The sequence below is a fragment of the Artemia sp. Qi Xiang Cuo genome, chromosome 12 (genome assembly GCF_049724085.1).
Source record: "Artemia sp. Qi Xiang Cuo chromosome 12, ASM4972408v1, whole genome shotgun sequence".
NCBI lineage: Eukaryota > Metazoa > Arthropoda > Branchiopoda > Anostraca > Artemiidae > Artemia > Artemia sp. Qi Xiang Cuo.
Genome location: NC_142805.1, coordinates 39,585,503 through 39,612,563, shown reverse-complemented (window position 1 = coordinate 39,612,563; position 27,061 = coordinate 39,585,503). Strand labels below are relative to the sequence as shown.

The following is a 27,061-nucleotide window of genomic DNA, read 5'->3' as shown; positions in this document are numbered from 1 at the left end:
CAATGAAAAACTTTAGCGTAAAGAGCGAGGCGTTGAGAAGGGGACAGCCCCTTTCATATACGGAATAATTTAATACAGAATTATTTTGAATGATTGTATTCAGCTTTAATCTTGACCAATCAATGTTTTTTAAATTATGAAACTTATACAAAAAAAGATAATAAAATACTAAGCTTGAAACAAATGTTTTAACCCATTTTCATATCCAAAATATATAGAAAGAAGTTATTATTTTCAAGGTCCCTAAAAGTACTTAAAATTGAATTTGCGAGAAAAGCCGTTATTATATTCAGAAACAGCATAAAAAATGACATAGTGGGTTAAGTTTACTTTATTTATAGGTCAATTATATGAACTGCTCCATTTTTTTACCCAAAGCAGAAATGTGTGTCAATAAAGGTAGCCTATAGCCTATAATGGAGCTCGTGCTGGGTATAGGACATACTTACATAGGACTTAATAGAACACACAAAATACTCAATCATATATTGAAGCAAAACTTAAAACCTTTTAGTTCCTCAAAAGTAAAGAATTCAAGTAGTGTTGGTTTTTCCTGTCCAAGTTTTGTTGATGCATCTTCTTTTTCAAGATTGGAATCTTCACTGCTTAATTCATCGTCGTTGATAAGAAGGTGACTACTCCCCATTTGAAATATGTTCCCAAACGCCCTATTATAAAAATGTAACATAATTATATCACTATTTAACTTAGCTTCAATATTAGCTTTTAGAAATACGTATATTTTTTGCCGAATAAGCTGATCTTATGTATCTTTACTGCTTAATACTATTTTAAAATCATTTCCAAAGAGGTATTGAAAGCCATTCCTTTCAAAATTGTAGCATAAGTTTGCTGCTGTCAAGAATTAAAAAAACTCATTTTATTTTCTTTTTTAATCTGGTAGATATATTTTCTACTCACTACCTGCGAGCTATATAAATGTGATGGTTCTTGATGTGGACTGCTGCATATCAAGGTGCATAGCATAAAGGATGGTGGGGATGATCACATTAAAGTATTTCGAGGCAAGGCCGTATCCAGGGGGGGGTGTCCCGGTTTGAACCCCTCCCAAAATTTTTGACCGACTCGAGAATAAGTCGAAAATTAGTCAAACCTAACTAAAAATCAGTAAAATTAGTCGAAAACTGAGTCAAAAATTAGTACCCCCCCCCCCCAAAAAAAAGTTAAAAATTAGTAAAACCCCCCTGAACAAAAATCCTGGATACGGCCCTGTTTCGAGGGTCTCATATTGAAATTATTTTTGCATCCTTAGAGCGCAAAAGTTGATTTATGGGAATTTTTTTTTTTAATTCAGCCGCAATTTGATTTATTCATCAGAAGCACACGCGAAATGCATATTATGAAATGTCTACTTCGACTTTATAATAAAATTGACAACAAAATAAAATTGTTCAGTCGGATAGAGGTTTCTATTTTTAGAAGAGTTTTTTTTATTCCTTTGGTAAAACTTTTCGACAAATAAACGCGCCATCGTTCTTTTCGCCTATACCGTGGGCCAATTTTCTTCACTATGGTTTTAAGAGACGGTAGCAAAATCTCCATTGAAATCATGACTTCATCAAAACAGTGACAACGAAACACAAAACAAATGAAATTATTTTTGGGGGGATCACCCCTCAATTGTCTGCTATTTACAATAGTGCTTGGCTTGTTATTCACTGATAGCATCTAAAAGTCAAGGACAAACATCCATTCGGTAATCGCAATTAAGTAGATTACCGATCAGAGTAATTCCCAGACATTCTGTTTGAAAAAGCATTCTGTTTTAAAGCAAATTTAAATCAGCGAGGTTTTCCATTTTTAGACTTTGTAGTATATAAAAAAGAAACTTTTTACTATATTTTTTCTTTGCTAGAGTATTTGCTAGAGTCTTGAACAATTGGAAGAAATAGATTGACTTTCAACATAACAGGTAGAAATATTAAGAAAAGAGGTAGCCTCCTCATATAAAGGATAGTTCCTGTCCGTTTTAAATTCCCGTATTACCTTTTACTTTTATTCTAAAAAAAATATATTTTCCTTGGTTATTTTTAATATCGCGGTGAACGTTAACATACCTAAGCTGAAAATCATAGGCAGCGCAATGTTGCTACCTATGTTAAGAGGAAAGTGGGGTCTATCTACTATTGCTTAAACAAAAAAATATGTCTTCACTAAAGGAGTCTTTTAAAGAGAAGTAAAGAGCTACGTTGACGCAAAGATAAGCAAAAATCAAGTCAAAAGATTTTACCCGCCTAAAAATACCATAAATCGCCATCAATGAATAAGGTAAACTCAAAACAAACAGAAATTCCAATAGATAAACTCAAAACAAGCAGAAACAGCCATTCAGATGAGTTGGGTAAAGCCCCAGTGCCTTCTTAAGACAAAACCTTAATCTATATTTTATCAAAAACTAAAAACATTTGAAATTTTTTTTTCAAAGTTATTAAGTAATAGATAAAAATTAATTAAGATTTTCAAGAGTGAATATCAATACACAACTTAAATGTTCAACCCGCACTCATTTGTTTTTTTTCAGTAATATTGGTTATGATGGTGATTTTTTTCTCTATTTTTTATTCTAAGTTTTGAATTAAAAAAAACTTTTCATAAGTAGCATGAGTATTAGTTGCTGTTGTAGCATTAGTAGAAATAATAATAGTAATTTCAATAGCTCTAAAAGATTTGATTTAATACAATCGGCCGTTCCTTAGTTACTCTTTATACACCCTTTGACAACTTGTATGTATATAATGCGTTTTGATTTTGTTTAACACACATCCCAACATTCCCTGAAAGTTTGATTTTATTGCCCAGAATCATTTCAGATTTATTGCAGATAGGTCGTTTTAACATCTATGTTTAATTATTTATCCCCTTTAACATGCCCTGAAAGCTTCTACTTAATATTTTGATCCGTTCCTAAGATATTACAAATACGGCAACATGCCCTTATGAAAAACTTGGAAGGACATAGCGTCTAATTTAATTCAACATTTCCAGTAATATAATCTGAAAGTTCCGACATAACGCCACTAGCTGTTATTGTGACACTGCAAATATGCCATTTTGAAATTCTGAAGACACCTTGAACTTTTGGTTTGGTTGTACATCCCCTTAACTTTCCCTGAAAATAAAACTCAGTGCCCTTTTATGTTCCTAAGACATTGTATCTATGTTATTTTGACAGCCTGAATACACTTGAACCCTTCTATTTAGTTTGATAGGGGTAGCAGCAGTACTAATAATGGTATCCCTAAAATATTAAACTTAATACGCTCATCTATTCTGGAGATAATGCTGATAGGTCCTATTGAAAATAGGACCTATTTAATTTCAAGCCAAAATAAACTTTCCCGGAAAATCTGTATTTTATACCCTATTCCAGTCCTAAGATATACCGCCTAAACCATTTTGACATCCTAGATGCACTTAAACAATTTTAATTTAGCTCAATAGTAGCAACTGTAGTATTAGTTGAAATAGTACCAAAAGTAGTTGTAATTTTCGTATCCCTGGATGTTTTACCGCATAATAACTCTAAGGTGTTGCTGAGACCACAGGGTATTGACTGAGTTTAATTTAAAAGACTTTTTCACAAAATAAGTTTTTCAAAGAAAAGTAATGAGCTAAATTAAACAAAAAAAGCAGAAATTAAGTCAAATAATTTTCCAAGCACAAACTACCATAAATAACCATCAATAAATAAATGAAAACCAAAATGGACAGAAATTATGATGAATAATCGGTTCAAACTCAAAACGAGCAGAAACTAGGATAAAAAGGGCTCACGTCCCCCATGCCTTTTGAAGATCAGAATATGATTTAAATTTTAATGCAAAATAATACTTATGTCAAGCTTAATTTTTCTATTTCTCATAATATTGAAAAAAGACTGTCATAACCAAGATTACTGAAAAAAAAAAAAACAACAAACAAATGGCTGCGGATTGACACTTTAATACGCTTGTACTGTTATTTATTCCTGAAAGTACTATAGATTTTGGATATAATACAGTTAAAAAAGCTAAAAAATTTAAAATGTAATTTGTTTTCAGTAGAGTGCATTATGTTCTGGTCTTTGAAAAGCATGGGGGTGTCAGCCATTCTCATGTTAGTTTCTGCTTGTTTTTAGTTTGACTCGATTATTTATTGGAATTTCTGTTTGTTTTTGTTTTTTTTATTTATTGATGGTGGTTTGTGGTAGTCTAACCCTTAGAAAATTATTTGACTGTATCGTTTTTGGTTTAATGTAGGTCTTTCTGTGAAAAACTTGTTCTATGAAAAAGTTTTTTAAATTAAGTTCTGTTCGTTTTTATTGACATAGTCTTTCCAGTTGGAAAAGACAATAATACATTAAATCTTTTGGTTTTTTTTAATAGAAATCTATTTTTTAATAGAAATCTTTTTGTTTTTTTTTAATTGAATAGTTTGGCTTACTATTTATATGTTGGAATAAAATTTTTCAACAATTTTTAATAGCATACGCCATCTTGAAAATCTGGACACACATAGTGTAATTTAGTTTAGTTTTATACCTCCTCAAATTTTCCTGAAAAATAAAACTTAACACTATTCCCAATACATAGTACCTATGCTGTTTTGACAATCTACATCACTTACACTCTTTTGATTCAGGTCAATTGTAAGAACAGAAGTAGTAAAAGTGCCTTGAATGTTCAAACTTAATAGCCTTAGTCATTCTTGAGATTTTGCTGAGACGTCTTATTGGCAACCAGCACATACATAGTACCTTTGGATTTAGTTTTAAAGCAACATAAACTTTACCTGAAAGTTTCTTCTTTATACCCTATTCTAGGGTATACCCTGTATCCTTTATACCCTATTCTAGGTTACACCCTATACCCTTTATACCCTATATCGTAACAGAAGTAATAGTAGGAGCAAAAGGAGTAGTATTAATGATAGCAGTAGTAGTGTTAGTAGTAAGCAGCAATGGTATTCACATTGCATTTTTTTTTATATAGTACAATATCCCCTTCTTATGCCTTGATAGTTTCAACTTAATACCTTAAGCTGTTGCTGAAACGTTATTGATGCATGTGAAGTATTCGTTTGATTGTTTCTCTTCACTTTGTTCATTTTGGTGGTAGACCTGCTCGTCCTCTCCCGATTTTTTCTTTGTTAAAACTGGCAGAGCATGTCGAGTGGAAATTTGAACTAGATCAAAATGAATTTTGCGTAAAGGTGAAGGTGAACTACGTTTAAACATTCAGGGCATATGGAGAATGATAGTTCATTAATATATGTCTGCATTCAACGTTGTAAAATGGTTGGGTTAGAAACCCGTCATCCCTGTAGAACCCACGAAATCATGCAGATTTGCAACCCATTTATTTGACTATTTTTCCATGTGCCCATTGATCCAAAGTTTTATAGTACAACTATTATCAAAAATTGTTGCAATTCGTGTTTAACATTAAACTAATCAGCCAAGATCTAGACAGAGAAAAACGAAAAAGTCACTAAAGTAAAAGAAAATAAACTAGCTAAACCAAAAAGGGGTTAAAAGTGCCAACCGTTAAAAACTATATTTAACCAAAGATGCACAAATTTTAAAGTCAAATAGTTTTTCAAACATAAAACTACCGCAATTCACTGTCAATAAATAAACGAAACCCAAAACGAACAGATATTAGAATTCTTACAAAATTGCACAAGTGAAAATTATTACATAATTGCTAGTCGTGTTGGTCTTTAGAAGGCACAGAGGGCAGTAGCCCTACTCCTCTTTATGGTTATTTTGCTTGTTTTGAGTTTTCCTTGGTTATTTATTGTGATTTTTGTTAGTTTTGGGTTTCACTTATTTATTGATAGTGATTTTTAACAATTTTACTCTGAAAAATTATTAGACTTTATTTCGGCTCATCTTTGGTTTAATCTAGCTCTCACTTTTCTTTTAAGAACTTCTTTTATATAAAGAGTTGTTCAGATTGGTTTTTAAATAAGAGGCTCTTTTAAACCAACTGATTTCACTGAAGTTCAACTTTTAATTACAATACTTTGATATTTTAAGACTAAAGGATAGCCTACCGCTCCCAGAGTTACAGGAAGCTGTCACCCCTCTGTACTTATATTTCATATTTAATGCGAAAATATTCTCCTCCCAATGAAGGAAGACCTGAAGTTAGCCTCCCCATAGCTTTTTAATCATGTGAAGCAATTCTCACGGAAAATTTAAAAAAAATGAGCCTAATAATTCAATTTTGAGGATATAGGTCATCCCTCTCCTCCCCTGATCTCAACTTTGATCTACTTACACGGACCAAATTTTCACTTGTAAATTCTTTTCAAATAAGGTCTATCATTGTTAAATAGCATTTTTTACAACTCTAAAGCCTACTCTTTATTCTAAATTTCAATTAAAATAGTAAAATCAAACTTACATACTAAAATTTGCAGCAACTCTACTTCTTGTATCAATTTCTGATAGCATAAGAAACTCATCATGAAAATAATACACTTGAATAATAGTAATGATTAAGAAGAATGAAGGGGTTAATAAGCTCCCAAGAAGTTCAACGGGGCTGTATACCTCCAAGCCAAAATCTTTTTGTCTGTAAAAAAAATACATTATGAAATGCATTTCAATTCAAAAATATCTGCCTTCTCTAACATATTCAAACTACTATATGGGGATATATTAGGATTTGCTGATAATTACTATATAGTTGGGCTAAGACATAATTGAGTGAAAAATCCGAGAGTAGCTCAACTCATTGAGAAGGAAATTACAGGCTCTAGATCTGCCAGTGCTCTTAATTTCGCCCAGTGATGCATTCATGTCCATACATATATACAGTCCATTTAAAACTATTCAAGCTATTTTTTTTATTTTCTATGATACAATTATCCATGACCCTCCCAACTGATTAAGTCGATACCCCATTAGATATCCCATTCATTTGTCCCGTGCTAAATACATGGTCTGTCGTCGAAAAGTAAAGAGTGAATTTAAACCTAACTTAGCTTATACAACATATCAAAATTAAAACGAACAGAAATTTTATGAAATAAAACTTAAAACGAATAAATATTATCACAAATTATTGTTTTATTAACAACTCCTTTCCAGTCCACCAAAAGTCTAGGGTGTCATTTGTGTCTTAACTAATACAAGATAAATGGAAAGAAAAATACTTATCAAGCTTCCAGAGATATAATTAAAAAAAACTTCAAAAACTACGGGGTGCCTGAAACTTTCAAAAAACGGGGTAGCTTAGAGCTGAATCAAAAGATAGTAAACTACTATCAGAATTCAATAAAAAAATTATAATTAACAATGACCCAAGAATTTAGCAAATTGTCCGTGAAGCAATTGAAAATAAACGATTTTTATGCAATAGTGTATCGTTAAATAAAGAGCTGAGTTATCCCTTCGTACAAATTTAATAAGTGTACGGAGAAGTGATTTAGTGAGAAGTAATTCTAATAGATAGATTGAAAGATAGACAATTTATTCAGCCGCTAGGCCATACGCAAACATTACAATGATTATATAAGACAACAGCCGGCATACACTTAAACAAACGGTATTACTACTAACAACAAACAAAAGCCTGAAACCCATTATTTAAATGTTTTTAAACCCTCTTTTATAAATCCAGTCACTGCTATAATCGTCTCCCGGGATGAAGATTTAAGGATCCCAGGAAAAAATACTTCCCCATCACCTAAATACTTCAATCTTAAATTTTAAGTAAATACTTTTATTTAAATCTAAATACTTCAAACTTCAATAATATTAAGAAGCGGTTTAGTGCAACATGAAATATAATATCTAAAAGACATACAAGACTAACTGCTAAAAAGCATTGCTTAAGTTTTAATATAATTATTTGGTAGCAATCTTTATTTTTCAGTCAATCTTCCTGAACCTTTATGAGGTAGTGAAGATAAAATTCATATGTTTATGGCTTTTATTTTGACAAGAGTTTTGAGTGAATTAGATTCTTATTGTTTGAGAGAAGCTAAAATTTGTTTGCATTTTTTTTTTTTAATGGTCAGATAAGTATTACCTTCAATCGTATTCAGATATTATGTTCCACACTATATGACCTAAAACATGAACTTGAACGAATCTGAAAATTATTCGTGTTACGAAGATGGTAACTGTTCTGATTGCATGTAAAAAAAAAATAATAATAATAAAAATAGTGAAATACTAAAGGACTTAGGGAGATTTTGGCCAACCGTCTAGGGCTAAACAGAAGGCAGGTCTTCCACGTTTGGGGTGGGAGGATGATGTAAAGGAAGACTCAAGGTAAATGGGAATTCCTGGGATGGTGTAAAGAGGGAGACTTTGAATAGATTGGGATGGAGAAGGAGCGTGCTTAGCTGTGTTGACCTCAGGTGGCTTGGAGCTACGGTGAGTTTTTAGTAGTAGTAGCAATAGCAGTAGAAGTTATGAATTTCAGAAACAACACACAATAGCAAACAAACCTTGAAAACTAATTATGATCAAAATATGTTATACATCATTGCAAAAATTTAAGAAATTTAGCATAAATTAAGCGAATAAATTAGGAAACACAAATTAGGCGAATTGAATGACCAAAATTAGCAAAATGAATTTTATACAATGAATAGCAATATAAAAGGGAAAAGAAAGATAAAAGGATTCACTTTTATAACATGTCAGTTAGAAAAGAAAAAAGAATTATTGTATACCTTTCTGTGGAAAGTTTTAATGGGGTTAAAATAAGTATTCTTATTGAAGCAGAGTGATAAAGGTTATATCTAAGGGAGATAATGCTTGTAGAAAAAAAAATGCCCATGGGTAATATACAGCGTTATTCAAATCACGCGATATGGTACACGGGATGGTAAAACCCTTCATGTTAAAAATCGGCCTTTCAGGGCAACAGGGATAGGGAAGGAAGGAGTAAACTCGAAGAAAATAATTGTTAGAAATTTTTGACTTTGAAGAATTCAATATCAGATCATTAATAGCGGCTTCATCTGATGTCCGTGACAGGATATTCATAGGGCTATTTTCAAATTGTATTAACACATCTCTAATACAGTATACTGTCTTAGGGACGTGTTATTACTATTTGACGGTCCTATAAGACCGCCTAAACAATTTTCATCTATCTGTAAAATCTAGGTTGCTTATCCCCCCCCCCACACACACACACCACACACACACACCCCCCCCCACACACACACACACACACACACACACACACTCACACACACACACACACTCTCTCATTCTCTCTCTCTCTCACTCTCTCTCTCTCTCTCACTCTCTCTCGCACATGGACACATTCACCCACACATACATACATACATACATTTACACATACATATATATATACATACATATATACACACATACACACACACACACACACACACACACACACACACACACACACACACACACACACACACACACACACACACACACACACACACACACACACACACACACACACACACACACACACACACACACACACACACACACACACACACACACACACACACACACACACACACACACACACACACACACACACACACACACACACACACACACACACACACACACACACACACACACACACACACACACACACACACACACACACACACACACACACACACACACACACACACACACACACACACACACACACACACACACACACACACACACACACACACACACACACACACACACACACACACACACACACACACACACACACACACACACACACACACACACACACACACACACACACACACACACACACACACACACACACACACACACACACACACACACACACACACACACACACACACACACACACACACACACACACACACACACACACACACACACACACACACACACACACACAAACACACACACACACACACACACACACACACACACACACACACACACACACACACACACACACACACACAAACACACACACACACACACACACAAAGACACACACGCACACACAGACACACGTGTGTGTGTGTGTGTGTTTGTGTGTTGCAGAAGTAGGACATTTATCTGAAAAACTCGGGCCATGGCCCCCAAAACTGAGGCACTCCATCGTAAATTGGAAGGAGATCGGAAAATATATTTAAGCATCTAAGTTAGAATAACTATCAAGCACAAGTCCTTATGAGCGAAGGTAACTGAACTGACTGTCAATTAGGGTATCCAGGAAAAAAAAATATTTTTCAGTTAATATATCTGAGACTAATACTTACAGTTGAATTGGTATGCTCAATTTTTCTTCAATTATTTGTGGAAAGTTTTCAAACTGGTAAATATATACTAGAACTAGTATGACCATAGAATAAACAATGACTGCAATCCAGAATCTGTATAAAAGCCGCCTCCAAGCGTGGTAAGATAGCTGAAAAAGATATCAATATAATGCAACGTAACTATGGTACTCTATTTTGCTGTCAAAAACCAAGCAATTTTTTACGCTTAATGAAACTTTAAGCTGAAACAAATCGATGTTATGAGAAACCAAAAATTTTTAGAAGAAAAATTTTATCCTGTGGAACATATCCATATCATAGTAAATTAGATGGCCCTGCAATTTTTTGCCTTACACTTTTCTATTTTGGTAATATGAATAGTACCCTAAAAATAACGATAATAATAAAAAGTGCTCTGTGCTTCACATTAACAAAAGTCTAGCTAATATAAAGCTTTAGTGATTAGTCCTAAATTTTTCATTGAAAATTTTTCGTAAGAACGTGAAAAAATACTTGCCACCTAATAATGAGTCTGAAACAAACATGGCTCAAAACTATCAGGAGCTAGAAATTTGGAGAGAACACATATCAAAGCTGTTGAGCATTTGGTAGAACAGCATTAAGATGGCAGTACAAATTTTTGCCTTACACTTTTCAGAGGCAACGCTCTAGCGGTGCCTGTAGTAATGAGCAAAGTGCCCTCAATGTATCATTTATCCATAATTTTTTCCACAGGGTCACTTTATATGGGAGTGGCGGCTTGACAAACTTAGGAGGTGAATCATTCAATTGAAAACTGAAAATTTTAGTGCTACTTTTAGGAAAAATTTTAGTGCTATTTTATGTATAAAGTATTAGGACGGCAAGCTGCCCTTTCTCCCCATAGGCACTAGGGTAAGGGTCGTAAGTAGACTAAATTGACTGATTTTTAAACACATGTTGTACAATGGGAAGGGGGGGGGTTATGTAATATAGCATAAAAGGCCAAAGGAATTAAGATTAAAATTTCCTAGAAAGTCGGTTGGATCTTGGAACTAAATCAAAATACATTATGTGTATTCATGTCGTCTTAAATTGTGTGTATGCAAATTCTCGAGGACAAATGAGTGCATTAAGACGAAACTCTCAGGGATTGCTATCAAAAGTAAACGAAGGACTGCAATACTCCTACATTTCTCTTTTTTTTACCCCCACTCATTAAACTTAAACAATTTTCGATCAAGAGTTCTAGGTGCCCATTTTGTTCAAATAGTTGAAAGCTCCAACAAAATGGCTCCATAAATGATATTATCTCCACAGGCCCTCGGGCAAGGGAGATAAATAATACAAATTGACCTTTTATTATATAATTTATTATTGATCGAGACTTTTGAAATACTTTAGAAACAGTTATGAGTATTAAGTTGAAACCTTCGGGGAAAATTTACCTGCGATGTAGACCCAAATCCAAAGATACTTCGTGCATCCGGGTTGTCCATAGCGCGTATCTGAACAATCTCTAAATAGCTAAATGCTATTAAGCTGAAATGTTTAGGGAATACTAAGGGGGGAGTTGAACGAAATCATATCTCACTGCGTTCATCCTGATTGTCAAAAGAACGTATCAGCACTATCTTAGGAATGGCATAAGGTACTACGATGAAACTATCAGGGAATGCTTAGGAGGATCTTGAACTGAATCAAAGGAGATATTATGTGCTGCCCGGTTTTCAAAAGGGCACGTATCCGGGAACGGCCAAGGATATTAAGTTGAATCTTTGGGAGGGTTGAGGGGGAAACAAAACTAAATCAATAGACACAAAGTACATCCAGATTGTTCAAAGGGCGTATCTGCAATATCCCGGGTATGGCTAAGGGTATCAAGTTAAAACTTTCAGGGAATGCTGATAAGGATTCAAAAGACACTATCTGTGTCCAAGTTTTTAATAGGGCGGATCAGCAATATATCAGAAACAGCTAAGGGTACTAATTGGAAACCTTATGTTGAGGGAGACACGTACATCTTGGTTATCAAAAGGAAGTGTCTGTAGTATCCAAGGCATGGCTAGGATTATTAATTAGAAAATTTTGGCGAGCGTTGAGGAAGATGTCGACCAAAATGCAAAGATACTATATACATACAGATTGTCAAAAGGGGATAATGTGCAATTAGCCAGGAAAAACTAAGGGCGTTGAATTGAAATTTTCAGAGAATATTAAGTTGGAACTTCCAGGAAATCTTGGGGGTTATATTCAAATGTGTTAAAATACAAAATATGCAACCGGGTTGGCAAAATGGGCTCTTTTCAAACCTCCTCATGCACTCACTCCCTCGGAGTCACCAATAAAAACATATAGCATAAGTAAAATTAAAAAGATTAGAGCGATGCTTAAAGTGATTAAATAGAGAGATTATAAATATATCCATCAACTCTCTTCAACGAACAATTGTCTATGTATGTATAAAGTTTTGATTGAAAGTAACTCAATATTTCTTGTGCACCCTTAGTAGGGTTTTTTTTTTTACTTAATTAGCTTAATTTTACTTATTGTTTTTTACTGAAATTAGTACCTTGTGATTTTCTGACCTGAAAAGATGATTTAGATAGTTCACGAGTCTGAAAAAATTTATTTTGAGCCCTAATTTTGGAAAAATATTCATGTGAGTAACTTCTCTTTTATATACATTTAAATAGCAAAACTGCATCCCTTTTCCCCAGGAGTGGTCGGATCGTTTTTCAGTATCTATGAGGCATGCAAGACTACACAAGATGACAAATTATTCTGAACAGCTAATAAAGAGGCTTGGAACAAGAAACAGCAAAATCATATTGAATACAAATGAAAACGCTGCACAACCAAATCTGTGGTTAGAAGACAAAGCAAAGTTACAACAGAATGAAGCAGCGTGTTAATTTAGCGTTCGGGAGTTTGTAAAGGATAAACAGAAAGGAGGAATTGAATTGACGCTAAAATTACTTCAATTAATTGGAATTGCCTATTTTTCATTCTAGAATGAGAAAGTATTACTTTAGCGCCTGTAAAGATACACAGAGAGGAGAAAATGAATTCATGCCTGATTTTTTTTCACCACCCTAGCATGAAATGAAGTTATTTTTGTGTATGTGAAGGATAAACAGGAAAGATGAATTGTATTTGTGCCTCAAAAATAAAATCATCTGGGGGATGTCACATTTATATACATTCAAAGAGGAAAAATTACATCATTTTTCCCCAAGGGTTTTCGTATCGTTGTATGTAACTAGGACGCATGCAAAATTTACAAAGATGAAAAATGACACTTAACAGCTAAAAAAAAGGTATGGAACAAGAAACACCAAAAATCACATTGAATACAAACGAAAACTTTGCAAAACCAAGTATGTGGAATTAATTTATTTTGGTGTCTGTGAAGGATAAACAGGAAAGATGAATTGTATTCGTGCCTTAACAAAAAAAAAAAAAAAAAAAAAAAAAAAAAAAAAAAAAAAAAATCATGTGACAGACGTCACATTTATATACATTCAAAGAGCAATCTCAACAAACAAGAGTTTGTAGTTACAAAATCCCCCGAACAAAAATCACTACAAACAAGAATTTGGGTATCACCTCCTTCTCTCCCTGTAAAAGTCTAAAGACTGTGTCATTGGCGCTTTACTGAAAACCAATTTTATTAAAATATTTTCTTTTTTATTTAATATTGAAAATAAACATTGAAATTATAGTAACATTTTGAACTGATGAGCTTTCAGCGATTAATCTCATTATACGTCAAATATTCAATTTAATTTATTAGCTCTTTTTAAAGTTGTTCAAGACGAATATAGTTTCACTACAAACAAGTGTTTGGATACTGCCTCCTTCCTTAACTGTAAATAAAAAACCAAAAGTTTACTGTGTCATTGGCACTTAACTGAAAACAAACTATATTACAAATATTTTCTTTTCCAGTTCTTACAGCATTGAAAATAAAAATAAAATTGCAGTGAAATAAATTCTTGAACTGATGGATCTTTCAACAGGACCCATCATACATCAAATATTCATCATTATACATCAAATATTCAATTTGAAGTTGTTTATACTTTCCAAGACTGTTCAAGACGCATATAGTTTTCAGTAAAGCGCCAATGACGCAGTATGTTTTAGACTTTTACAGTGAGAGAAGGAGGTAATACCCAACTCTTTTTTGTAGGGATTTTAGTTCGTTTTAAGCTTGATTTGCGTATTGAATTTAAGTTTCACTCGTTTTAAGATTTATTTATTCATTTACATTAATATCTATTGCATGTTTGTTTGCATTGATTGTTAATTTAATTTCTGTTCGTTTTGGGTTTCATTTATTCTTTAATAGTAATTTAATTTACTTTTCTTTGAAAAACTTATTTTTCGGAAAGTATTTTTTTAATAAATTTTTGCTCGTTTTGATTGTGTGAAATTTTTGTTCGTCGCTGGAAAAAGTTTCCAGTTTTTAAAAATTATTTATTTCAAGATCAAACTTAAAAAAAATCAAATGTTCATGGCAGTATCAAAACTGGTAACAAAGTAACAATATCAAAGTGGAAAAATGGGTTTGCGTCAACCTTGGAGTTTATATTACCTGAGTTTGAACTATTTCTAACAAAATGGGTATCCCAAAATTTTATAGGACGGGTGTGGGGAAAAAGGGTGTGGGGGAGGGCTAATTAACCTTCGGTCTCTTTTGACTCTTTAAAAGTGAAATAGAAATTTTTATTTTCAATCAAATGAGCCCATCTGTGAAGTTTATACGAGAATCCCTTCTATAAGAACCATATATATCCCCAGAGTGTAACTTACAACGCATGTCCCTGGGCCCTAGAGGGTTGTGTCGATCCCGTAGTTTTAATATCTGATGTTTGAACTATTTTTAACAAAATGGTAACCTTAAATTTTTATCAGATGGGATTATCCATCCTATAAACCCAAAGGTGTAGAGGGCAGGAGGGGCTAATTTCCCTCCAATCTTTTTTCACTCTGAGAAAATGAACTACAACTTTTAATTTCGATTCAATTGAACCCTTTTTGAAGGTTGTACGAGCATCCCTTTTATAAGAATCACATACGGCACCAGGATATAGCTTACAATGCCTTCCCCCCTGGGAGGCTGTGTTGACTCCGGAGTGTTCGTTAACCTTTGAACTATGTTGAAAAAAATGGCTCTCAAAGTTCTTATCAGATGGGTTTGAGAAAAATAGGGCATGGAGAGGGGGGGGGCTAGTTGCCCTCAGAACTCTTTTGACTCTTAAAAAGGAAAAGAGAACTTTCAATTTCCAATCATATGAGCCCTCTCCGAAGTTTATACGAGCATCCCTTCTATAAAAACTAGAACTATATATGCCCCCACAGCATTACTTACAACGTCTACCGCCGGGCCCGGGGGGGGGGGTTGTTTTGACCCCGGAGTTTTCATTATATGATCGTTGAACTATTAAAAAAAAACAGCTATCTCAAAGTTCTTTTCGGATGGGCTTGAGGAAAAAAGGGTATGGAGAGGGGGGGGCTGGTTGCCCTCCGATATCTTTTGATTCTTTAAAAGTGAATTAGAACTTTCAATTTCCAATCAAATGAATCATTTCCGAAGTCTACACGAGCATACCTTCCATAAGAACCATATATGCCCCCAGAGCGATACTTTCAACGCCTGCCCCGGGCCTTGGGGAGTGTCGACAAAGGAGTTTTTCTTATCTGCCTTTGAACTATTTTTAACGAAATGGCCATACGTAAAGGAGTTTTTGTTATATGATCTTTGAACTATTTTGAACAAAATAGCCACCTCAAAATTTTTATCACATGTATTTGGGAAAAGGGCCTGGGGGGGGGGCTAGTTACCCTCCGATCACTTTTGACTCTTAAAAAGGGCACTAGAACTCTCAATTTCCAATCGAACCAGCCCCCTTTGAAGTTTATACAACGACCCCTTCTGTATGAAGTGCCTCTAGGGAAAAAAAAATAAATTGAGTGTGGGGGAAGACTAGCTGCCCTCCAATAACTTTTGACTCTTAAAAAGTGAATTGCAACTTTCAATTACCAATCAAATCATCGCTCTATGAAGTTTATACGAGCATCCCTTCTATAACAACCATATATGCCCCCAGGGCATAACGTACAACGCCTACCCGCTTGTCCTGGGGGGCTGTGTCAACACCGGAGTTTTTTCTTATCTGAACTTTGAACTATTTTAAACAAAATGTCTATCTCAAAATTTTTATCTGATGCATTTAGGGCGTGAAAGGCGAGGCTAGTTGCCCTCCGATCTCTTTTGACTCTTAAAAACTTAACAAGAACTTTCAATCTCAAATCAAGTGAGCCCTCTCCGAAGTTTATACGAGCATCCCTTCCATAAGAACTATATATACCCCTAGTATTACTCATAACGCCTGCCTCCGGTCCCTGGGGTTGCATCGACAAAGCAATTTTTCTTTTCTGACCTTTGAACTATTTTTAATGAAATGGCTATTATATAAAATTTATTGGATGTGCTTGGGGAAAAAAGGATGTGTGGGGGGGAGGGGGTGCTAGTTGCCCTCGGATATCTTTTTACTCTTAAAAAGTGAACTAGGACTTTCAATTTCCAATCAAATGAGCCCTCTCTTAAGTTTATACGAGCCTCCCTTTCCTAAGAACCATAAACGCCCCCAGGACCACTTACAACGCCTATCTCGCGGGCCCTAGGAGGAGTTTTTTTTTATCCAATTTTTTAACAATTTGTAACTGAGGGTTTGGGGAAAAAGGACCTGGAGGGGGCTAGTTGCCCTTAACTCTCTTGACTCTTAAAAAGCGAATTAGAACTTTTAATTTACAATCAAATGAACCCTCTATGGAATTTATACGAGTATCCCTTTCATAAGAACACTACATGCTTTTAGGGCATAACTTAGAACACCTTCCCCTGGGCCCTGGGGGGTTGTATTGACACCGGAGTTTTTCTTATCCGACATTTGAACTATTTTTAACAAAGTGTCTATATAAAAATTTTCATCTGATGGGTTTTAAAAAAGAAGGCATGGGGGGAGGAGCTAGCTGCCCTTGGATCTCTTTTGAATATTAAAAATTAAGCTCGAACTTTCAATTTCTAATCAAATGATCCCTCTCGTAAGTTTATACGAGTATCCCTTTCATAAGAACCATATATGCCATAGGGCATAACATACAACGCCTGCTCCCGGGCCCTGGGGGGTTGTATTGACACCTGAGTTTTTGTTTTCTGACTTTTTAGCAATTTTTAACTCTATGGTTATCTCAAAATTTTTATCAGATTCATTTGGGGAAAATGGGGCGCGGGTGGGGGGGGGGCTAGTTGCCCTTCAATCTCTTTTGACTCTCAAAAACTGAACTAAAATTTTCAATTTCCAATCAAATGAGCCCACCCTGAAGTATTCACGAGCATCCCTTCAATAAGAACCATATATTCCCCAAGGGCATAACTAACAACGCCTGCCCTCAAGCCCTGGGGGGCTGTGTCAACCCCGGAGTTTTTGTTATATGGTCTTTGAACTATTTAAAAATAAAGTCTATCTCAAAGTTCTTATCTGAAGGGTTTGACGAAAACGGGGCGTAGAGGGGGGGGGAGGTTAAGTGCCCTCCAATCTCTTTTGACTCTTAAAAAGTGAACTAGAACTTTCAATTTCCAATAAAACGAGCCCTCCTTGAAGTTTATACGAGCATCCCTTCCATATAAGCCATCTATGCCCCCAGGGAATAATTTACAACGCCTGCCCCCTGGCCCTGGGGGTTGTGTCAACAACGGAATTTTTGTTATATGATCTTGGAACTATTTTTAACAAAATAGCTGTCTCAAAATTTTTATCGGATGCATTTGGGAAAAGAGGGTTTGGGGGGGGGGGAGCTGGTTACCCTCCTTTTGACGCATAAAAAGTCAACTAGAACCTTCAATTTCCAATCAAAAGAGCCGTCTCTGAAGTTTGTACGAACATTCCTTCCATAAGAATCATATTTGCCCCCAGGGCATAACTTATAACCCTTGCCCTGAAGACTGTCGGGGAAGTGTCCTGCTCAAAGATATAATTTCCAGAACTTTCAACTATGTTGAACGAAATGGCTATATCAAAATTTTTATCGGATGTGTTTGGGGAAATGGTGGGTGCGGAAGGGGTGTTAGTTGCCTTCCAATCACTTTCGACTATTAAAAACGGAGCTAGCCATTTAAATTTCCAATCGAATCAGCCCTTTCTGAAGTTTCGACGACAACACTTTCTATAAAAATCTTTTACGCCCACAGGGCATAGCTTACAACCTTTGCCCTGAGGGCTGTGGGGGGTTGTCATCCTCAAAGACCTAATTTCCAGAATTTTCAACTACTTTGGAAAAAATGGCTATCTCAAAATTTTTATTGGATGTGTTTGGGGAAAAGCTGGGCGTGAGAGGGGGGTTAGTTGCCCTCCAATCACTTTCGACTATTAAAAAGGGCACTAGCCCTTTGAATTTCAAATCGAATGAATCCATTTTGAAGTTTCTACGACAAGCCATTCTATAAAATCCTTACATGCCCCCAGGGCACAACTTACAACCCGTGTCCTGAGGGCTGGGGGGATGTCCTCCTCAAAAACATAATTTCTATCTGGAAATCAACTACATAGAACAAAATGACTATCTCAAAATTTTGATTGGATGTGTTTGGGGAACTGGTGGGTGTGGAAGGGGTGTTAGTTGCCTTCCAATCACTTTTCTCTTAAAAAGGGCACTAGAACTCTCGATTTCCAATCGAATGAGCCCCCTTTGAAGTTTCTACGATGACCCCTTCCATATGAAGTGCCTCTGGGGAAAAAAATAAATAATAATAATAATAATAATAATAAAACACTGGAGCCGTATGGCCTTTACTATAGGCAATGCTATAGCGTTGCCTCTGATATTTAGAAATGTAGGTGTACTTTATTTTGCAGGGTTTTGAAACTCAGTATTGGCAGGGGCTTGTTGGCAATTCTACGAGGCTCATACAATATTTTCTGGCTAAACCTAGTTTTTGAGAGGAATTATATTTTAAATTTAAATTACAGGGCAAATTTTTATTTTGATGGATACAACTAAGCTCGAATTGCCTTTCAGTTCAGTGCAGGCAGAAGGTATTTGAGAAAAAAATTAGTCCTAAAGGGCGATCTTCTTTTCCCTTTCTAAGGAGGAGGAAGAAGATTTGGACCGCTTTCTCCGGAAGTGCTAAGTGCTTTTTGGTTTCACGGCAAAATATATATGTGGGATTGCTTTGGTGCTTCCTGACAGTTTTCGATATAGAAACCCCAAAACAATAACACGATTGGCTGTTTATATAGATAAATGCTTGGAAAGAGGGAAAAGTTTATCCGATTATTTTGTTTCTATATTAGGTTTTTTATCTTTTATTTTTTTTTTTTGTTTTTTTATTTTTTTTTTTTGTGATCCCCTTTTTTGAATACTTTTTTTCTGTAAATGACTCTAGGACTTTTGAAAAAAAATGATCTATCTATATATCATCCAATAATAAAACTATGGCAATCAAAATTGTTAGATCTTAATTAAAAAAAAAAATCTGAACAAGGATTTTTTCAATTAAAATTAAAGAGCAACATTAGCCAACTAAAATCAACAAAGGTAAAAAAAAATGATTATAATGATTAAAACTTTAAACTACTAGTAATTACTATCAGTGAATAAGTGAAACCAAAAACGACCATAAATTAGAATATATAGAATAGAGGAGTGACCGATGACTCTGTTCTCCTATTCCAAGCTATTCCGAACGCGGAACGAATTTGAATGTTCAGTCTTTCCGCGAAACAATGTTGCAGTGGACAGGGAAGGAAACACTTTGGATGGAGAAGCTCTGGATCAAAATGTGTCTGAATGCATGTTGTAAAAAAAGGAGCTGGAGAAGCAGTAAACCCTCTTCCACTTTAGGGTCTGAATCATTCCTCTCGGAAAGGCCTTTTGGCCAGGATTTCTAAATCCTGACAACGAGATAGTGCTTTAAAATTGTTTGGAAAGTCAAAACAAGAGACTAGGTATAATGAGGAATTTTCAAAGAGAGGGATTAAATGAAAATCAGTGAATATTTCAATTATCCTCCTGGGACCTGGTGTCCACGTCTGTGGACACCCCCATAAAATATTTTTTGTGCAAAGGCCTCGCCACCTAGCAAAGATTTCGTTGTTTCAACATGCTTTTTGGACCTGGAAAGTCATCTACGATTTTTTTCAGAAAATTTCTGCGACTTTTAGTGGTGTTTTTACAAACTAGAAAAGGCTAAAATAAGGAGATGAAAAAAAGCAAAGGTAAGAAAAAAGAAAAAAAAAGAAAGTGGGGAGAACGAGTTCTGAGAAAAATCAGGTGTACTCTCTTGATTGTAGACAGTGCTTAGATAGTTTCAAAAGCAGTTAGTTCGATAAGTGCCATCTTTTGGAACTTGGGAAACCTCCATGTCCACGTCTGTGGACAGGCAGTTCCAATCGAGTAAAAAGCTAGGGTTGATTTTTTGTAGTTCAAATCTTGATTCTAATGGGGATAGCAGAGGCCAATGATTGTTTTATTTACTAAATTGGCGACAACCTAGCCGCCACTCACCCATAAGAAATCGCCACCCCTGTATAGTGTCCCCACCCACCCCCCTTATGTCTCCCATACCCTTTTCTTACTTACTTTATAAAAAACTTTTATTCCCTTTTTTGAAAATAAAATCAACCAAAATCACAACCCGTAAGTCTGCTAAAAATTAAACGATTTTGTATATATTATTTTTTCATTGTTGAATATTTGGTTATTTTATTTGTTACCCTTTTTATCTTTTTATATTATGACCTTTAAAATATTTTATAGTTATGACCTATATTTATGACTTTTGTATTTTGTATTTTCTGACTGTTACCTGTCGTGTTTTCGTTACAGTGGTAACTATGTGTTGTTATTGTATTATTTTGTTATTGTATTTTTTTTTTACTAAGAAATGAAAATTTGGTCCACTAGGGTTTGTGATAGTTATTTTGCCAATCACTATCTATCTATCTATCTATCTATCTATCTATCTAGCTATTAGTTTCAAGCTTACTAAACCTTTTCCTTTATTGTAGTTTCCCTGGATGACGCCCTTGGAATGCTCGATGAGAGTGACCTGGACATCTCTGATTTAGATGATGATGAGGAATGGATAAAAAACCACTCCTTGTCGTCTTCAGACTCTGACGGTGAACCAGCTGTTGCAGTCATTCTGTCATCAAGCAGTTATGCTGTTCCTCCAAATGTTGAAAGTGAAGAATCTGATGACAACGCACCCTTAGCAACCCGTGCCAAACGCTTGAAGGCTGACAAAGTATCAGCAACCTTGTCCTGGAGGAAGACTAGGCGGTTCGATAATCATCGTGGCCCGGATGTGGGCCCCGCTCATTTCCAGGACCACGCCGATTGGAGTACAGAACCATTCTTTTTGCAATATTACCCGGAGAGCTTCTTCGAACGTATAGCTTTTTGTATGAACTACAACTATCAGTTGGCCCACCACAAAAGCTTGAATTTAACTCCGGACGAGCTGAAATTATTTTGGCATTGTCATCCTGATGGCGAACCTCAAGGTTCCTTGGATCCGTATGTACTGGTCTGGGAAGTTTAGGGTGGAAGCCATATCGCAAAAGATGACTCGAGACAGATTCTTCACAATCCGGTCGAACCTGAAGTTCGTTGTTGATTCAGAAATCTCAGACGAAAAAAAACAACCAAAAATAGGCTTTGGAAGGTGCAGCCGATCCTTGACAACTTCAGGAATATCTGTCTCCAGTTGCCACGTGACAGGAACTGTTCAATTGACGAATAGATGAGGCCCTTCCAGGGTTTGTCAACTCTCAAGCAATATGTCCCTAACAAGCCTAACCCGGTTGGATTAAAGAATTTTGTCCTTGCCAGCTCCTCAGGGCTGATAGTTGACTTCCAAATTGACCAGGGAGGCAACATCTTAAAAGAGGAGGTTAGAGATTATGGCTTTTATGTGGTTATCATTATGTGATTGTCGTAGACCACATAAAAAATTAGATACGTCAATTTTGAAGAATTCTTCTGGTCTATAGAGCTTTTTTATATGCCGTGTTAAAGAAAAATAAATGCTAACGTAGCTCTAATGAAAAACCATTTGAGAGCCAACAGCCCAACGCTTTTTACTGAAACAGAAAGGAAAAGAAAGGGTAGAAAAACCTCTGTCATGTCTGTGTGCTCAGATAGAAAAGTAGCTGTGACCCAGTGGTATGATAACAAAGTGGTTCTCCTGTCTTCAAACTGCAAAGGTATAGAAGAGGAGACAGAGGTCAAACGGTATGACAAGCGCCAGGGGTCTTACGTGCAGGTCAAATGTCCACAAGTAGTCTCCGACTACAACACCTGCATGGGTGGGGTCGACCTTGTGGACCGCATGATCAGCTATTACCGATTTGAGACGCGTACTAAAAAATGGACTGTGCGTCTGTTTCATCATTTTGTGGATGCTGCACTAGCCAATGCATTTCATGAGCTGAAGGGCCATGGGCCAGAATTTTCTGGTGACCTCAAACAGCTCATTGATCTTCGTTTCAACGTGGCCGAGTTTTTGCTCAATTCAGGAAGCTTGGATTCACGAGGTCAAGAAAATAGCAACGAAGAGCCGTTGGGTGAAACTCAACACCTTGTTTTGAGTGTGAAAAAGAGGCCAATCCCTCCACTATATGCCAGAGCTGCACTACATCTACCAGAATTTTGTGACTTGGCGAATGCAGCCCGGTGCAGAAGGCCTGGATTCTACAAAAGGTCAAGATGGATGTGCTCGCAGTGTAAAATCATTCTCTGCTTGACACGAGACAGCAACTGCTTCAAGAAATTTCATGAAGAGTAATGTTTTGTTTTCAACGTTTTGACAAATCTCTTTTAATAGACGAAACAGATTTTTACTATACTTTTATCTCGATAGGGACCCAATGTCCACTCCTGTGGACATCCTTCAGAGGGATGGAGGGGGGGTTCAACTTTTTTTTTTAGTTGATAAATGGTCAAAATGATTTTTTTTAAGTAAACTACAAAGAAATGAACATAATCAGAAAAGTATTTCTATGGTCAGGTCTCAGGAGGTTATATGACTACTCGACTTTTTCAGGGAAACGGATGGTGAAAACAAAAGCAAAAGAAATCAACTGTTTCTTATGGAAGCTTGCCTTGCATGCCACTTGGGTGCAAGGATACATTGCTAGGCTACTGATTTATTTTTTAAATAATTTAATGTAATGTTAAATATAATGGTAGAACAGTATATAGTATAGCATACTTAACACACAAAAAGAAACAGGTCCATGGTCCCAAAAAAGAGAACAACAATCAAATACAATCAAAAGGTTCAATTCAAACTTTTGATCAAAACAGTTAAAGCAATAAAAACTATTCAAAAATAGTAATAAAAAAAAAGTCATTACGTAAGACCCTTACGTTGATTCATACCCACACAGACAAACCGCGTTATATTTTAGCAACATAAAATAAGATTAGTAGGCAATCAAAGTGAACCCATGCTCAAAAGACATGCAAGGTTTACTGCCGGTTAAAGCAAGCAGCATCACAAGGGATTTTTAAAATTTTCAAATAGACAATATGGGACGAAATTCTTTTTTGTCAGTCTTGGCTGAACATTTTTGAGTTATTGAAGCTAAGGCTCTGTCAATTTTTACTTCTGATATCTAGTTCGTCTTTATTTTGCTAAGGTGTTTATAAGGGAATTTTGCTCTTTTTTGTATCTTTTGTTTTACTTTTTGGCTTGTATTTGATTTAGATACTTTAATTTGTCAATACCTAATTGTGTTATATACTTTATTATTCACAAAGCATAAATTGCATGCTGCTCAATTTGGCTTAACTACCGTCTTTTTAGGATTGTTCATAATTCAAACTACTTTTTAATGGCTACTGAGACATGATTCTCTCCCACCTCCCTCTTTCCGGCAGAATTGTTATGAATTTACACCCCTACTAAAAAGCTTTAAAAGTCAAAACGGTTGATTCACTTATTCAAACTAAGTAATAAGAACAGGTTAGTATTTTTTTTTCTTTATGATTGGTCATCAAGAGACCTGAAGCAATAATTCCTTAGTATGTAGCCGTCAGCTCTGTAATGTATAAAACCAATCCAATTAATTCTTCAATTACAAGTGTAAAGAAATGGCAATAGTAACTTAGTATGGAAAAGCCAAGGTTTAAAAATCGATCAGTAGTCATTTTGATTGGTTTATTAAAATTTGTATCCTGTGTAAACTCAGTAACGCAAGCTTTGTCAGCTGTGTAGCGTAAGTTGCATAGAAAAGTTCCATCTTACCCATAAGCTAGTTAAGAATGTAAAGAATTTTTTATATGAACAGATCAGACTATTCAAAGAGACAAAAAAAAGTGTGCACGTAATAGGTTACAGTGCAAGAGAGTTTGAAATCCAAGAACGAAAGAATAGAAGAAAAGATCGATAACTTGTCCCATTTTGACCAGCTCGAGTTTCTTGCTCTACACAATTTCACTGAACATTATTCTAAAGCGAATTATATTTTAAAGAGTTTTGTGGCAATGCATCCCAATAATTGTGTTGAGTAAAATATTGGACTATTTATTTTTTTTTAATTTTCGTATATCTTTCTCATAAAATTTATTGTATGTACTCAATTTTTATTTGTCCTTTTAATTATTAGGGTATTATAAAACTTCGGATGTAGAGTAATCAAATTTTAATTTAGAAGTTCCGAAAATGAAAAGCGGTTGAATTTATTTTCTTCTTGTTGAAAACCGCATTTACCAAAAAAAGATTTTGTTTGAAGATTTTACACTAAAAATTATCCAAAAAGCCGGTTGCAGCCATTGCTTAAAAGTAGCAGGTAAGGTAAATAGCTTAATGAATGGTGATTGAAATAGCATAAATAAAACAAGAAAGTTTTTGGCTTTTTTGCATTGTAGAAAAAGTCTTAGTTACACAAAACAATAGCTGATGTTTTCATTATTCAAAATATATATTAAAATATTATATAAATATCACCGTGCAGTCCTAGAATACTCTATGTTCCCAGGTCTTGAATATACATAGCAGAACTGGAATTACCAGAGTAAAAGGTAATACACAAGCATTTTATCCCAGTTTTTTTTTAAACTGTAATGTAAATTAATCGATATACTTACAATAAAGGTAACGATGAAGATGAGGAATATTGCCATATATAAGATCCTATAAAGGACGACGTCACCAGTCCCAATTACAAAAAGCATACCAACAACAATCCAGATCCACACTTTTACAATCCAACGTTTTACAAAATCTAAAAACTTTCCGAGGAATGGATTTGCTTCCAGTATATTTTCACTTGCGTGCGACATAGATGGGGGTTGTACCATTTCTGTAAGAAAAAATATTGCATTCTACATTTTTTAACCAAAAGAAAAAAAAGGTACTCTAGCACTTTTTGACAAATAACAATCAAAAATTCTCGCTTATCGTACTTTTTGCACTTGCGCATAGTTGGACGATGCTGTACTATTTCTACTGTCAAAAAAGGAGAAATGAATGTGGAAACAACTGAAAATATTAACAATATTGTAAAAAATCGTGTCAGATCTTACAAGAACACTCGAAAGACTCAAATAGGGCGTTTAATTTGAAGTCTGGCGACCCGTTCTGCTAGGTCTCGTGATGATAAGATTTGTTTGACCTTCTTCCTTAAAAGGGCGAGCTTGGTACAGACCAAAAATTTAAATTTAGGACTATTATTTCTGGTTAAAGGCTTTACAGATCTGATAGTCGTTTATTCTAATTGTTCTGAAGACGGTCCCTAGAGACCCACTGTCTCTCTCTAAATGTAAACGGTTTCAGATCCCCAAAAAATAAAACTAGGACTCTTACTTTTCATATATTTTAGTTGGTATAGGACCATCTTTTCTAGTATATACCTGATGACATGATTTTAGTGATGCTTTTTTCCTGCATTTAAAAATAATGGAAAGTGTCTGCACACCCGAGAAGCCCAACTAAGACACTTATTTTTATATTTCCACACTCTCCAACATTGGTATATTTCCAAACAGGACACTTACTTTTAAAAATAACACCTTATGTTATATATTTATACCGATACATTTTCGATATCCCCCCCCCCCTATTCTCATCCTTTAAATTTGGCAAAACTTGTGCTAATCCCGCAAATTGACAGCTTGGACATAAATTCTTCATTTCACTAAATTTTATTGGCATTTGAGAATTCCTTCTGCTAGGTGTCCGGATGACATAAGATTCTGAGCCCGCTTCTCCAGTACAGTCTGTCACCAAATAAGCACCACTAGGACATGTGTTTTAATTCTCATGAAGTTTAGGTGCAATCTAACTTGCCCTTCTGGTCTATAGACAAATGAAAAAAAAAAAAAACTTTCGCCCGTGAGTAGGAAGTTTCCGAAAATACAACCAAAATCGACAACTTCCTTAAAACAAAATTGGAATATAGAAATCGCAGATTGATTTTTTCGTAACTATTTCCTAAAGATTTCAGAGATACAGAGTTTTCGATCTCAGGCCTAGAAAAGGTAATTAATACCCTGCACAAGCCTATTGTTACATTAAAACAAAGAAGAAAGTCTTTTGATTTACAATTATTTTATTTTGTGTTATGTTTATATTATTTAGTAGATTAGGAAATTGTTATCTTTTTCTGAATAAAAAATAGATGTTTTGCTGACTGCAAAAATATGTTAAATACTTCAAAAGGTAATTAGTACCCTGCACAAGCCTATTGTTACATTAAAACTAAGAAGGATGTCTTTTGATTTACGATTATTT

At 35.1% G+C, this 27,061-nt stretch overlaps 1 protein-coding gene across 1 annotated transcript in view; it reads right to left on the bottom strand.

Annotated features, from left to right (window-relative positions):
- Nucleotides 1-27,061, bottom strand: part of LOC148946102 (piezo-type mechanosensitive ion channel component-like) — a 174,136-nt gene that overhangs the window by 56,387 nt on the left and 90,688 nt on the right. Inside the window, exons 9-12 of the mRNA XM_089097608.1 lie at nt 25,417-25,631; nt 10,273-10,421; nt 6,411-6,581; nt 508-668 (exon numbers count right to left, since the gene is read on the bottom strand). Coding sequence (XP_088953734.1) covers nt 508-668; nt 6,411-6,581; nt 10,273-10,421; nt 25,417-25,631 — 696 coding nt within the window. The remainder of the gene's footprint in view (nt 1-507; nt 669-6,410; nt 6,582-10,272; nt 10,422-25,416; nt 25,632-27,061) is intronic.